At 38.7% G+C, this 15,059-nt stretch overlaps 1 protein-coding gene and 1 pseudogene across 1 annotated transcript; both read right to left on the bottom strand.

Moving 5' to 3' along the window:
• Nucleotides 1–389: 389 nt before the first annotated feature.
• Nucleotides 390–974, bottom strand: LOC134366594 (RNA polymerase II subunit A C-terminal domain phosphatase SSU72-like). The gene has a single exon (XM_063082952.1). It carries the CDS (start codon nucleotides 972–974, stop codon nucleotides 390–392), a length of 585 nt encoding a protein of 194 aa, XP_062939022.1.
• Nucleotides 975–3,815: 2,841 nt separating this feature from the next.
• Nucleotides 3,816–8,605, bottom strand: LOC134368401 (RING finger protein 145-like; annotated as a pseudogene).
• Nucleotides 8,606–15,059: the final 6,454 nt, after the last annotated feature.

The following is a 15,059-nucleotide window of genomic DNA, read 5'->3' on the forward strand; positions in this document are numbered from 1 at the left end:
CCTAATAAGATGCAGCCCGAGGCTTTATTCGGGTATTTCTACAGTCCAGCCAGTTAGGGGAGAAGAAAAGGGAAAGGCAGGCACAACCACAGACGCACATATGTTGGGGGAAATGTACTATAAACCATTTTTTCTTTTTTTTTGGTTATAGACAAAAAACTCTGTTATCTATATTTTATTCATAAGTAAAAGGGGAATAGAAAAAACTTGTTTTTAATCTGGTATTTATGTATGTCTTCCCATTTCACATGTACAGGTTATTCAAGTAACAGTGCTGTCTACCGAGGCAATACCTAAAAGCCAAAAGAAATACTAGGAAGGAAAAGTCCTAACAATTGGAAGTTCAAGAAGATACCTTCAGGAGGCTGAGCCACGAGTGGCCAGCAGCATCAGTAGAAGCACACGGTGTGCAGAAAGGTCTTGCCATTCTTCTTCTCCAACTCCTTCAGCATCTCCTCCATCTTGTTGTCCATGTCCTCCAGGAGCTGAAGACACTGGCAGATCTCACAGATGAGGAACGCTCCAAGGGTGGCCTCTTCTTGGTTGTCCTGGATGTCCACGTTGACCACGTGCACTGGCTGGCAGGTCTCCTGTTCTCTGGAAGTGAGATGTTCTACCACCTTGTCATAGACTCTCTCTTCACACGTGAGGATCAGATCAAACACATCGTTGCAGCTCTGGAACCTTTCTGGCCGGGGCTTGATTCTCCTATTTCTATCCAGCATATACAAAATGCCATTGCTTGTATAGAATTCTTTGTCTTTCCTAAGAAGATCATTGTACATCTGATCATATGTGGTACTGAAATCATAAACATTCGGCTTGTGGGGTGTTGATCCTGGAAGCTTCACGCGAGTTGCTGTTCCAAAGGACCGGACATCGAATCCTCGTTTGCTGAGGACGTTGTGTGCCTCCATGCTCCGATTCTGGTTGCTTGAGTCCACCACAGCCACCCTCAGTGGTGACGACTGCATGGCGACAGCAGCTCTGTCAGCTCCGCTCAGCTCCAGGATGCCCTCCCGGCTGTGGGTCTTCAGCGTGAGCAAAATGGCGGCGGTGGCGGCCGGAAGTCAGGTAGGAGGAAGCTTCAGCTGTGACGCAACACATGGGGACGCGCAACACAGGGGGACGCACAGCAGGGCGTCTGCAAGGCGCCCGGAAGTCCTCCCTGGGGTCCCGAGCACCAGGCCTGGGTAAGAGTGGAGGCCCCGCCCCTCGGGCCTCCAGGCCAGCTCCCTGCAGTCTGTTCATGTGCTGCCTGATGGCCAGGTGCCTTGCGTCAGCGTCCTGATGTCACAGCGACCTGCGCCAGCGCTGAGAGTCTCATTCCTGTTATGGCTGAATAATATTGCCTTGTATATATAGATCACATTTTGTTTATCCATGCATTTGTTGATTTGACACCTTTGTTGCTTTCACCTTTTCTCATTTGTGACGACATGAATGAACCTAGAAAGCGTTATGTTTAGTGAGATAAGCCAGGCACAGAAAGAAATAACTGCATAATCTACTTATATTTGGAATCAAGAAAAAATGAACTCATAACAGCAGAGGGTACAATGGTGGTTACTAGGGACTAAGAAAGGGCAGGGCATGGGGAGATGATGGTTAAAGAGTACAAAACTTTAGTTAGGCAAGAAGAACAAGTTCTGCAGATCTACTGAGCAGTATGGTGACTGTAGTTAATAATACTGTATTTTATACTTGAAAATTGCTGAGTGCATCTTAAATGTTCTCACCATTAAAAATGGTAAGTATGTGAGGTGATGGATATGTTAATTATCTTGATTAATCATTCCCCAATGTACACATATATTAAAACATTACATTGTATACCATAAATATATATAATTTTCATTTTATAATGAAAAAAATATAAAGATAGGCCAATAACCAATATAAAGGAAGAAATCTCAAACTATTATTGTAGAACTGTGTATTTCTCCCTTCAGTTCTGCCAGTTTTTTGCTCCATATATTTTGGTGCTCTGTTGTTATGTGCCTGTCTGTTTCTGATGGGTTCACACATTTATCAATATTTAATGTCCTTCTTCGTCTCTGAAAGTCCTTAACTTAAAGTTTATTTTTTCTGATATTAGTATAGCCATGGAATATGCTTCTGCATCCTTTCACTTTCAACCTTTTGTCTTTGAATGTACGGAGTATCTTGTAGACACCATATAGTTGGATCATTTTTCAATCCATTCTGCCTATTTTTTCCATTCTACCCTTTAAAGGTGTTTTAGTTCACTTATATGCACTGTAGTTACTGATAAAGACATACTTACTTCTACTGTTTTACTATTGGTTTTCTGTAGGTCTTATACCTTTTTGGTTACTCAGTCCCTCCACCACAGCCTTCTTTCATGCTTAATTGATTTTTTGTAATGTACTGTTTTGATTCCCTTTAAATTTCCATTATCATTATCATGACTTTTGCAAGAATCATTTTATTATAATCACCAACACCACCACCATTATCCTTATATTTATTATTACCATTTTCTTTTTCTAAAATTAATTTACTTATTTTAATTGACCCATTGCAATTGTACATGCTTATGGGATACAATCTGATGTTTTTTTTTAAATCTTCAGATTTAAATTTATTAAGACATTCAGCTATGTCCGTCAGTCTACATCCAAATTTGCTACTAAAAATTAAGTCACGTACCACGTTAGGAATACCGAGTCTGAAAAACACTTTTTGAGCCAGCCTATTGTATAAACAAATGACTAGCTTCTTTTCATATCAAAATTCCCATAAAAAATTACATTCGCCCTCCCCAGTTCTACCTGTAGTCACGATGAAGGTAAAAATTTAAATATGACACATCCTTGTCAAAAAAGGTTGCAAAGTCTATTAACGGCTTTAAATGTGGCATTTGCAGAGTGTGATGATACAGTTATGTACTTACTGCCAAAGTGAAAATATAGTCATAACTTAACATTGTTTTGGTTCAATTGCAAGAACTAAATATTACACAGGATTGAAAAGTACACTCAGGGCCTTCATCAGTGACCTAAAGCCCTTCCCACTTAGGTCTCCTTCACTGAAGCGGACTCCAAAGTGTTCATTAGAGAGTTTTAGTTTACTTCACAGAGCCAGTGAAGTATACAAAATATTAACAAAAGTTCCATATATAGCAAAATATTGAAGTTTCTGTCATACAGTTCCAGAGTCTCAGGTTACATGAATGCACTCGCAAGGGCCTGGTGTCCACGCACCCCTCCCCTAAAGCACATATAAAGTATGAGCGTGTTCCAATCTTTGAATACAATCAATGCTTCTACATCTTTGATTTCATTTAAGTGCTGTACAAAACTCAATCACCTGGCTGAGTTCCAATTAACTGAGGGAAAAGGGGATGGAGAAAAGGGCTAATCACTACTCATACTTTATAACAAGAATGATCCTGTCCCCATAGAAAGTGAAATATCAGTTCCACTTCTGCTTGCTTCTTCCCATGCTGTCTTTATGCTCTTTATCCTCATTTCCTTAGCCCCGCTTAAACATTCAAATCTAATTTTATTTATCCCTCACAAATCAGGGTCAGTTTCTGAAGTTGCTGAGGTTGAGTTTTCTTGGCAAACCTCTACAAAACATCAACACAGAACATATAAATACATTTTGATTAGTACACATTGCAGAATTTCTCCCACAATGTCAGGGAATGAGAGCAGGTTGTCTCCACTGAGAGTACTTCCTGCATTAAGATCCTTGGAATGTCAGTTTCTTGCCTAATCATTTCTTACATTCATTCCTCAAATCTGAGCAGGAATCTGTTTTGAGTTCTTCTAGAAAGAATCAAAGCATCATTCCCGCTTCTTTTCCTTGGCTAACTCAACAGGATGTGCTTCGTCTTTTGCACTATGAGGATCTTGTTTGGGGTCAATAGCCCCTTCCTGGCTGTCTGATCTTCTGGCACCGCACTCATTATTTTCCCTAGAACCTTCCTGTATCTTGGTCCCTGGAGGCTGCTCTTGTTCTGGGGGGTTCAGTGCCTTCCTGAAGCATGACATTTTGCTCAGCTGCAGCAAGAGGCTGTGGAATTCATTCAGTTCCTAATCCTGGAAGCTGGGAGGAGTTTTTGAGGTGGCAATGGCACAGAGGGCAGGTCTTCTGGACATACAGCCATTTCTTAAGATAGCCTACATGGAAGAAATGACTGCAAGGCATGATCACAGCAGATTTCATGTCCTGCTAACAGATGGCACAAATATTGTGTTTCTCAAGCTGCTCTTTTGTAGCAATAGGTACTGATTTAATCTTATTCACAGCATCCCTGTGGAGAAGAAAGCTCTCCCACTGAAGCTGGGCCTGAAGCCACACATAACACTAGGAATAAATGAAGATGATCATTTAGCCTATCACTGTCCATTCTCCCAAGATGGTCTCCGAGACGCCATAAGCCACCACACAGAAACTCCACAAGAAACTCCAGCAGGCAGTAAGTGCCATTCGCATAGCAGATGATATCATCCGTATTTTCTACTGGCTCTTTTCTGAATTCCTCCACCATAAATAAGACTTAAAAAGTGTTCCTAGAACTTGAAGACAGGTGAGATTGCTGCTGGAAATAATAAGAAGAAGCTAAAAGTGCATGTGGGAAAACTGGCAAATGATATAAGCTGTATAAATCAGTAAAAATAAATGAAAGCTTACGGCATGGAAGTGTTTCCATAAACTCTTGTCTCTAGATGCTACCAGTGACAAAACAATAGGACCTGTAATTTCTATTACAGACTGAAGGATAGAAGCCACAGCAATGAAGAGACTAATACTGAGCAGGAATGCCCGGTGAACAACCTGTAGTTCTATCAACCCAGTCTGCACCGCCGGGATTAACAGCGTTACTCCTTCCGTCATGCCCCAGTTCATGGCAGGATCATTCACAAAAGCTCGATAACCATGCATGTAAAACTTGCAGAGTGTCAGAACACCCAAGGCGACAAAAGACACTGTGAAGACCAAACCCAAAAGAGAATACGGAGTGAGGCAACGTTCAGCAATATTTGTCAGAAAAAGGAAAAGCAGCCTCTCATGTGATGCAGGCTAATCTCGAACACTGAAATAGGAGTAAATCTGAAGAGCAAATAAGACGAGCCAGAAAACCACGAAAAGGTCGAGGACTACCAGTTGATTCCACAGGGAGATTCTCAAGGCTAGAAGGCCATTTACCTCCACAACCTGAACCAATTCTCTGTATGTAGACTTAGCAAGGTTATAAGGTACTAGAAGATTAGACACAAGAAAATAGAGAACTTCCAATCCAGTAAAAATGATAGCAAATTTGTTTATGATAACAATAGTCTCCAGAGGGACAAGGCCGAGTCATGCTAGCGAGGAAGCATGTGAGCTGAAAAGAGCCAGATCTGCTTCGTTTTCATGACACATGAGAATAAAGTACACACCCTCAACTGACCTATTAAGGCTATGGTGAACCGATTCATGGAGAGAGGTTCTAAATACACTGGTCCTTCATAGGCGGACTCCAGTTCACTCCTAACATAGTCCCTGGAGATTTGACGTCGAGCATAAAGTAGGGCAGTCAAAGAATATAGATAAATCTGGGTCATATGGAAGTTCTTTGTGGTTTGAGGAACCTCCATACCATTTTCCATAAAGACTGCACCTATTTACAGTCCCACCAACAGTGTAGGAGGGTTCCCCTTTCTCAGCATCCTCACTAGCATTTGTTATTCTGAGTCTTTTTGATAAAAGCCAGTCTAACTGTGGCGAGATGATATCTCAGTGAGGTTTTGATTTGCATTCCTTGGATGCTGAGTAATGTTGAGCATTTTTTCATGTGTTCGTTGGCCATTCTTATATATTCCTTTGAGAAATGCCTATTCAGCTCCTTTGCCCATTTTTTAATTGGGTTACTTGTTTTTTTACTGTTAAGTTGTTTGAGTTCCTTGTATAGTCCGGATATTAATCCTTTGTCGTATCCATATTTTGCAAATATTTTCTCCCACTCTGTTGTCTTTCACTCTGTTAATTGTTTCTTTTGCAGATACTACAGATAGAACTGCCATATGACCCAGCTATCCCACTGCTGAGCATATACCCCAAAGAATGGAAATTATCATGTTGAAGGGACACCTGTACTTCCATGTTTATTGCAGCACTATTTAAAATGGCCTAGAGTTGGAACCAGCCAAAATGTCCAACACTGGACTAGTGGATAAGTAAAATGTGGTATACGTATACCATGGAATATTGTTCTGCTATAAAAAAGAATGAAATCCTGCCATTTGCAGCAACGTGGATGAACTTAGAGAACATTATGTTAAGTGAAACAAGCCAGACACAGGAAGAGAAATGCCACGTGCTCTCACTTATATGTGGGAGCTAATAAAAATAAATAAACAACAAAAAAGATACAACAATCACAATAATTCATTGAATTTTTTAAGAGAAGAGAAGAGAGCTGAGGTTGCCAAGGGTATAAAGGGGGAGAGGGAGGGGGAAAGGGCCACGAAAATCAATTCCATTCAATAATGGTAAATAATAATAATAATAATAATAATAATAAATAATAATATATAAATAAAGCTGAACCAGATGCTGCCTGGGCACGGTTAGTAGCACAACACTTAAGATATAAACTACATAATGCATATTAAGAGCCAAATACTTATATTGGAAAAGAGGGTTGTTCCTAAGGCTACTTCTTTGGATTTGCTGGAAAAAGGAGCTGACATCCCATCCGTACAGAAAATCCAACAGCATGATGCTTGATACCCTCAGGTTCACGTTGAACACTGCCTCCAGTTTCTGTCTCCTCTCCAGCCGGGTTCATTTATTTTTTTCCCCCTTGGAGAAGACCTCGGGCCGCGGCTTCCCTCCCTGCAGGGCGGCGCTGCCGGCGGGAGGGCTACGAAACTCCTGGCTCTCTCACCAGCCTTACTGTTGTCCTCAGGCGGCGATGGCGGCGGGGGCGGCGGCGATGGCAGCGGGGTTCCAGGACAGTGCGGCTCACAGCGGCGGCTCTTCCGCGCTGGGCCTTGGTTGTTGTGTTTTGGGAGGTGGTGGAGGGAGCGGCGGCGACAGCGGCCAGATGAATGAGGTCACCGCCCGAGCCCCTCAATAGCCTGTGGTGGTGGCGGCGGCTGCCATGGCCTCCTGCGCTCGCTGCTCCCACCCCGGCGCTCTGCCACAATGTGATGTTTTGATACACACATACGTTGGTTGCATAATGATCGGATCAGGGTGGTTAATGTAACCGTGTCCTCCTGAACTTATCATTCCTTTGTAGTGAAAACATTCAAAAACTTCTGTGATATACAAAAGTTAACTGTTAACCATAGTCACTCTACTGTGCAACAGAACACCAGAACTTACTGATCCTAGTTGTGATTTTGTATATGTTGGTGAACTTCTCCCTGTTTTTCCTCCCCCACCCCCACCCCCTTCCCGGTCTCTGGTAACCAGTGTTGTACTCTCTGCTTCTATAATATCAAACTCTTTTTAACTTTTTTTTTTTGATTCCAAATACGAGTGAGATCGTGTGGTATTTGGCTTTCTGTGCCTGGCTTACTTCATTTAACATGATGACCTCCAGGACCATCCATGTTGCTGCACATGACAGGATTTCATTCTTTTTTTTGGCTGAATCGTATTCCATTGTGTATAGATACCACATTTTTAAAAATCCGTTAATTTGTCATTCGACAGTTCGGCTGAGTCCTTATCATGGCTATTGTAAACTGTGCTGCAATAAACTTGGGAGCACAGATATATCTTTGACATACTGATTTTGTTTTCTTTGGATGTGCTCCTAGTAGTGGGATTGCTGGATCATATGGTAGTTCTACTTTTAATTTTTTGAGGAAACTTCATACTGTTTTCCATAGTGGCTGTACTAATTTACATTTCAACCAACAGTGTATAAGAGTTCTCCTTTCTCCAAATCTTCCCCAGAATTTATTTTTTGTCTTTTTGATAATAGCCATTTAACTGGGGTGAGATGATACCTCATTTTGGTGATATTCAGCATTTTTTCATGTACCTGTTGGCCTTTTGTATGCCATCTTTTTAGAAATGTCAATTCAGATCTTTTGCCCACTTTTTAATTGGATTATTTGTTTTTTCGTTGTTGAGTTTTTTGAGTTCTCTACATATCCTGGGCATTAACCCCTTGTCAAATGCATATTTTGCAAATATTTTCTCCCGTTCTGAAGGTTGTTGCTTTACTCTGTTGATGGTTTCCTTTGCTGTGCAGAAGCTTGTGAGTTCGATGTAATCTCATTTGTCTATTTTTCCTTTTGTCGCCTATGCTTTTGGGACCATATTCATAAAGTCATTGACCAGACCAATGTCATGGAGCATTTTCCCTATGTTTTCTTCTAGCAGTTTCATAGTTTTGAGTCTTATATTTAAGTCTTTCATCCATTTTGAGTTGATCTTTGTATATGGTGACAGATAGGGGTATAGATTTATTTTTCTGTATGTGGCCATCCAGTTTTCCCAGCACCATTTACTGGAGAGCAATGTCACTATTATTACTAGCATCAACAGCACCAAACATCATCATGAATATCATTACCATCCACATCATCATCACCGACTCCTTCATTGTCATCACCATCATCAAGTCCATCATCTACACCATTACTAGCATAAGCATATCATCACCATCACCATCATTACCAGCATCAACAGCACCAATATCATCTTTAACAACTTTATCATCATCATCATCATCATTCTTCCCATCTTTATCAGCATAAGCATATTCATCACCACCAATACAATAACTGCCATCTTCTTTAATTCCATCATTACCCTTACCGCAGTCATCATCATTATCATTATCATCTGTACAACCACCATGGTCACCATCATCTCATCATCATAACTGTCATCCTCACCACCATTGCTATCATCATCTTCTTAATTATATTGATAACAATTCTGTGACTGGCAATAATAGTGATGGTTGAATAATAATGAAGATGATGAGGATGATGGTAGTGATGATAATGGCAATAATGATGGTAATAATTGTAATGAAATGATGATGGTGATAATAACAGTGATAGTGATGATGGCGGTTATTATGGTGATGAAGGTGATGATGATGGTTATGATAATTGTAATAAAGAAGATGAAAATATTAATGATGGTGACGATGGTAGAAATGATTAATATGATGGTGATAACCATGGTGGTGATGATATAAAAGATGATGACAGCGATGACGATTATGTAGATAATTCTGAGAATGATGATGATGAAGATGATGATATGGTGGTAAGAATGAATATGGTGAAATAGTGATGATGATGATCTCTTACAATGATGATGGTCACGGTAAGTGCAAGTCCGATGAAGCTAATGATAATGATGAAGATAAAAATGGTTATGATTCTGCAGTGAAGATGGTCATGGTAATGGTGATGGAGATATTGAAGTTGATAATGGGAGTGACGATTATGATGACGATGGTAACAATGTAGATGATAATGGTGATAAAAAAGATGATGCTTATGATGTGTGTGAAGATGATGGTAAAGATGATAATAGTGATTTCAATGGTGATTTGAATAGTTCATGGTAAAGATGATACTAGTGATTTGAATGGTGAAGACAATGGTGATGATAAGATTAAGATGGTGATAATGAAAAAACGATGATGGTGATATTCATGATGGTGATAATGGTGGAGAAGATGACAGTGATAATGAAAATGATGATAATCATTGTGATCAACATGATGGCACCAGTGATGATGATGATAATCGTTATGAGGATAATGCAAATGGTAATGAAGATGATACTGGTAAGGATGATGAAGACGATGATGGTGATAACGAAGAAAATGATGATGGTGATAACGATGATGAGATGGACATGATTTTGATTCTGTTGATGATGATGGAGATGAAGAGTGAAAGACAATAAAAATGATGGTAATGCTGAATAGGAAGGTAATGGTGATGATGATGTGAAGAGTATAGTGGTGATGACAAAAATGATTTAATGTTAATGATAATGAAATGAGAAGGGTGTGTTTATCATAGTGGCGATGAGGGTGATGATAGTGATAATGATGGAGATATTGTAAATGATGATGGTGATGATGATGGTAATGATGATGACAACAGTGATAACTGATAATAATGGTGAAATCGGTGATGCTGATGATAATTCTGTTGATGATGAAGGTATTGATTATGATGGTATTATTGATGAAAATGATGTTGGCAGTGATGAGTGTCATGATAATGATGGTAATGAAGATTATAAAAATGCTATCATAACAATGAAATTGTTGGTGGAGGTGATAATTGTGAAGATGGTGAGGATAGTGCTGCTGAGAGTGATTTTTGTTAATTATGGTGATAATGATGATGGTAATGGTAATGACGGTGAACATTACATTGATGAGATAAAGGTGAAGAATGATGTTGATCATATTGATGATCAAGGTTATGATAATGGAGACAATGAAAATGATGATGCGGATGCTGTTGAGGATGACAATGGTGATGGGCATGGTGATAATCATGGTGATCATGATAATGCTGTTGTCCATGATTGTAATTTTATTGATGATGATGAGGGTGGTGAAGATAAAGATAATGGTGATAATGAAGATGATGAAATAATGATGGTAACTTTCATGTTGGTGATGATGATGGCCATAATGGGGAACAATATGGTGAAAGTAATGGTGATAATGATGGTAAAGATCATGATGTTGGTGATGATGATTTTGAGAATGATAAGAATCTGCTGATGTTACTGGGTGCAGGCAGATCTCAGAAAGCTCGGTTGTGAGACTCTCCTGTGCATGCTACCCAGCTCCCAGCGCCTGCTTCATCCCTCGTGCTTCCTTGTGTCACCCCTCGTACCCCCTGGAGAAATCACTGACACTGCTGCTGCTTTCGCCACTGCTGCCACTGCCATTACCCAGAAAAAAGTCAGAGACACAGCGAGATGGCCATTAATGCCATGCCCTAGAATAAAGGACATTAGTTTCCGTGTGTCCTAACGATGCCCAAATACTGGACTCTACAGAATCTATGTGGTTCAGGAAGTTGTAGAAATCCACCTAACAATAGCACAGAGCAATGTGAAACTGTCCCAGGAGAAAGTAAAGGAAGTAAAATAGATGCAGAGGTAAGAATGAGAATGAATCTGATAAAAGGGAGCTGGTGTTCAAAGAAGATGGACAAGAGTATGCTCAGGTACTGAAAATGTTGAGAAATGGACGGTTAAATGCAACATGTTTTTTTAAAAAAATATTTTTGTTTGTTTTTGCACATAAATATTATTAGCAAGAATGTACAAAACAAATATATGTCCTCTTTATTATAGTAGTGAAAAATAAATTTAGAAAACACAAATGTACAACCTGTTCTTTAAACTCAATGAATTCCTAGGCCTCTGTCCTTTTAGGTACTCTTTAGGTGCACTTTAAATAATAGTTTTATATGGGGCAATTGCAACAACATTTTTGCAGGAAAACTTTCTTATCTAGGGTTGGGTAGACAAGAGTCTGTTGGAACAGAGACTATACCCTATGGTCTTTACGAATCAAGCCTAAGGTGCCAACCTTAATGTCACAGTCTGCCATGTTCACTAGATTTTTGTGTGGGTGTGTGTGTGATAATTTGAGATTTTCAGAAAAATTGCAAATACAGAGTTTTCATATACTCTTACCCGGTGTTCCCTATTTTTAACCTTCCAAATTACCATGGAATATTTATCAAAACTAAGAAATCAATATTGGTGCATTACTATTAACTAAACTCTTGACTTAGTCACACAATTATTCTTTTTTAAAATTTTATTTTTACATTTACTTGTACATATTTGTGAGGTTCATTATGTTGTTTCGATACATGCATATACTGCATAATGATTCACTTAGGGTAGATAGCATAATTTTGTACTTGTTAGTCCACCACTTCCCCTTCACCCGACCCCTTCCCCACCTAGACTCCGGTAACCACTATCCTACTCTCTACTTCTATGAGAAACACTTTTTTTTAAAGATTCCACATGAGTGATATAATGTGATATTTGTCTTTCTGTGCCTGACTTACTTCATTTAACAAGGTGGGTTGCGCACCAGGAAACATGGCCCCCCCCCCATCCTGAGTGTTGAGTCACATCTCTGAGCTGCTGAGAGTGAGCTGAGCCCTATAAACCTGCCCTGAGCTGAAGCCTCCCCATTAATCTGGTCCTGGATGACCATCCCACCTTATTCACCATCTGGTTGCTATTTGCCATTCTAGTTCCCTGGTGACCTCTCTGCAGTTCCATCCATGTTCCTGAAAATAATAGGATATCTTTTTTTTTTTTTTTTAAATAGCTGAATAGTATTCCATTGTGTATGTATAACACGTTTTTTTAATCCATTCTTTTCTTGATTGCATTTCCGTTGATTCCATCTCTTGGCATTATGAATAGTGTTGCAAAGAACATGGATGTGCAGGTGTCTTTTTGATATATTAATTTCATTTCCTTTGGGCATATATCCAATAGTGGGATAGCTGGGTTGTATGGTAGATCAATTTTTAGTTCCCTGAGGAATTTCCATACTGTTTTCCATAATGGCTGCACCAATTTACATTCCCACCATTAGTGTAGTAGAGTTCCCTTTTCTCTGCATCCTCGCCAGCATTTGTAATTTTTCGTCTTGTTGGTAATAGCCATTGTAACCGGAGTGAGATGATTTCCCATTATGGCTTTAATTGGTATTTCCCTGATGATTAGTGATTTTGACCATTTTTTTCATATGCCCGTTGGCCATTTGTATGTCTTCTTTTGAGAATTGTCTGTTCAGGTCCTTTGCTGATGTGTAGTTTGCAAAGATTTTCTCCCATTCTGCACATTGGCTCTTCACGTTGTTGATAATGTCCCTTGCTATACAGAAGCTTTTTAGTTTGATGTAGTCCTATTTGTGTAATTTTGCTTCAGTTGCCTGGGCCTTTGTAGTCTTGCTCAAAGAGTGCTGCCTACTCCCATTTCATGTAGCATTTCCCTTATGTTTTCTTCTAGTAGTTTCATAGTTTGGGGTCTTAAATGTAGGCTTTTAATTCATTTTGAGTTCATTTTTGTGTATGGTGAGATATAGGGGCCTAATTTCAATCTTCTGCATGTGGATATCCAGTTTTTCCAGCACCATTTATTGAAAAGACTGTCCTTTTCCCACTGTATATTCTTGGCACCTTTGTTGAAAATCAGTTGGCTGTAAATGAGTGGGTTTATTTCTGATCTCTCTATTCTGTCCATTGGTCAATTTGTCTATTTTGATGCCAGTACTCTGCTGTTTTGGTTACTATAGCTTTATAGTATATTTTGAAGTCAGGACGCATGATACCTCTAACTTTGTTATTTTGCTCAAGATTGCTTTAGCTATATGGGGTCTTTTGTGGTTCCATACCTTTAGGATTGTTTTTACTATTTCTGTGAAGATTGCCATTGGTATTTTGATAGGAATTGCATTGAATGTGTAGATTGCTTTGGGTAATATGGACATTTTGATGATTTTAATTCTTTCAACCCATGAACATGGGATATCTTTCCATTTATTTGTGTCCTCTTCAAATTTTTCACCGATGTTTTCAGTTTTCATTGTAGAGATCTTTCACCTCTTTGGTTAAACTTATACCTAGGTATTTCATTTTTTTAGTAGCTCTTGTGAATGGAATTACTTTCTTGATTTCTCCTTTGGCTATTTTGTTATTGGAGTATAGGAAGGCTATTGAATTTTTTCTGTTGCTTTTGTATACTGCCACTATAAAAAATTGAATTATCAGTTCTAGTAATTTTTTGGTGGAGTCTTTAGGATTTTCTAAGTATATGATCATATTATCTTCAAATAGGGATAGTTTGAATTTCTCCCCTCTGATTTGGATGCCCTTTATTGCTTTTTCTTGCTTTATTGTACTGGCAAGAACTTGCAGTACTATGTTGAATAAGAGTGGAAATTGGGCATCCTTTTCTTGTTTCAGATCTTAGAGGAAAAGCCTCCAATTTTTATCCATTCAGTCTATTAGCTGTGGGTTTGTCATATAAGACCTTTATTATGTTGAAGTACATTCGTTCTATCCCTAATTTATTGAGTGTTTTTATCATGAAGGAGTGTTGGATTTTATCAAATGCTTTTTATGCGTCTATTTAAATGATTGTATGGGTTTTTTCCCCCTTCATTCTATTAATGTGATATATCATTTTTATTGATCTGTGTATGTCCAACCATCCTTGCATACCTGGGATTAATCCCATTTAATCATTATGAATGATCTTTTTAGTGTATGGTTGGATTCTGTTTGCTAATATTTTGTTGAAGATCTTTGCATCTGTGTTCATTAGAGATATTGGTCTGTAGTTTTCCTTTTTGTTGTGTCTTCTTCCAGTTTTGGTATGACCACAATGCTCACAAAATGAGTTTGGGCGTATTTTATCCTTTTCAATTTTTTGGAAGAGTTTGAGAAGAGGTATTAGTTCTTCTTTAAATGTTTGGTAGAATTTGGCAGTGAAGCCATCTGGTCCTGTGGTTTTCTTTTTTGGAAGACTTTTTATTACTGCTTCAATCTCAGTACCTGTTATTGGTCTGTTTAGGTTTTCTAGTTCTTTAGGATTCAAATTTGTCAAGTTGTATGTGTCCAGGAATTTATCCATTTCATCTAGGATTTCATATATTTGCATACAGTTTGCTCATAGTAGTCTCTTATGATCCTTTGTATTTCTGTGGTATCAGTTGTAATGTCTCCTTTTTTGTTTATGATTTTATTTGAGTCTCTTTTTTTCTTCATTAGTCTAGCTAAAGGTTTATTGATTTTATCTTTTTGAAAAACCAACTCTTTGTTTCATCCATCTTTTGTATTCTTTTTTAAATCTCTAATTCATATATTTCTGTTCTGATCTTTGTTATTTGTCTCTCTCTACTGATTTATGTTTGGCTTCTTCTTGTTTTTCTAGTTCCTTGATTTGTAACATTAGGTTGTTTATTTGAAGTCCTTCTCCTTTTTTGATGCAGTCATTTATTGGTACAATCTTCCCTCGTAGCACTGCTTTCACTTATCCCATATGTTCTG

The sequence above is a fragment of the Cynocephalus volans genome, chromosome X, assembly GCF_027409185.1.
Source record: "Cynocephalus volans isolate mCynVol1 chromosome X, mCynVol1.pri, whole genome shotgun sequence".
In the NCBI taxonomy this organism is placed as follows: Eukaryota; Metazoa; Chordata; class Mammalia; order Dermoptera; family Cynocephalidae; genus Cynocephalus; species Cynocephalus volans.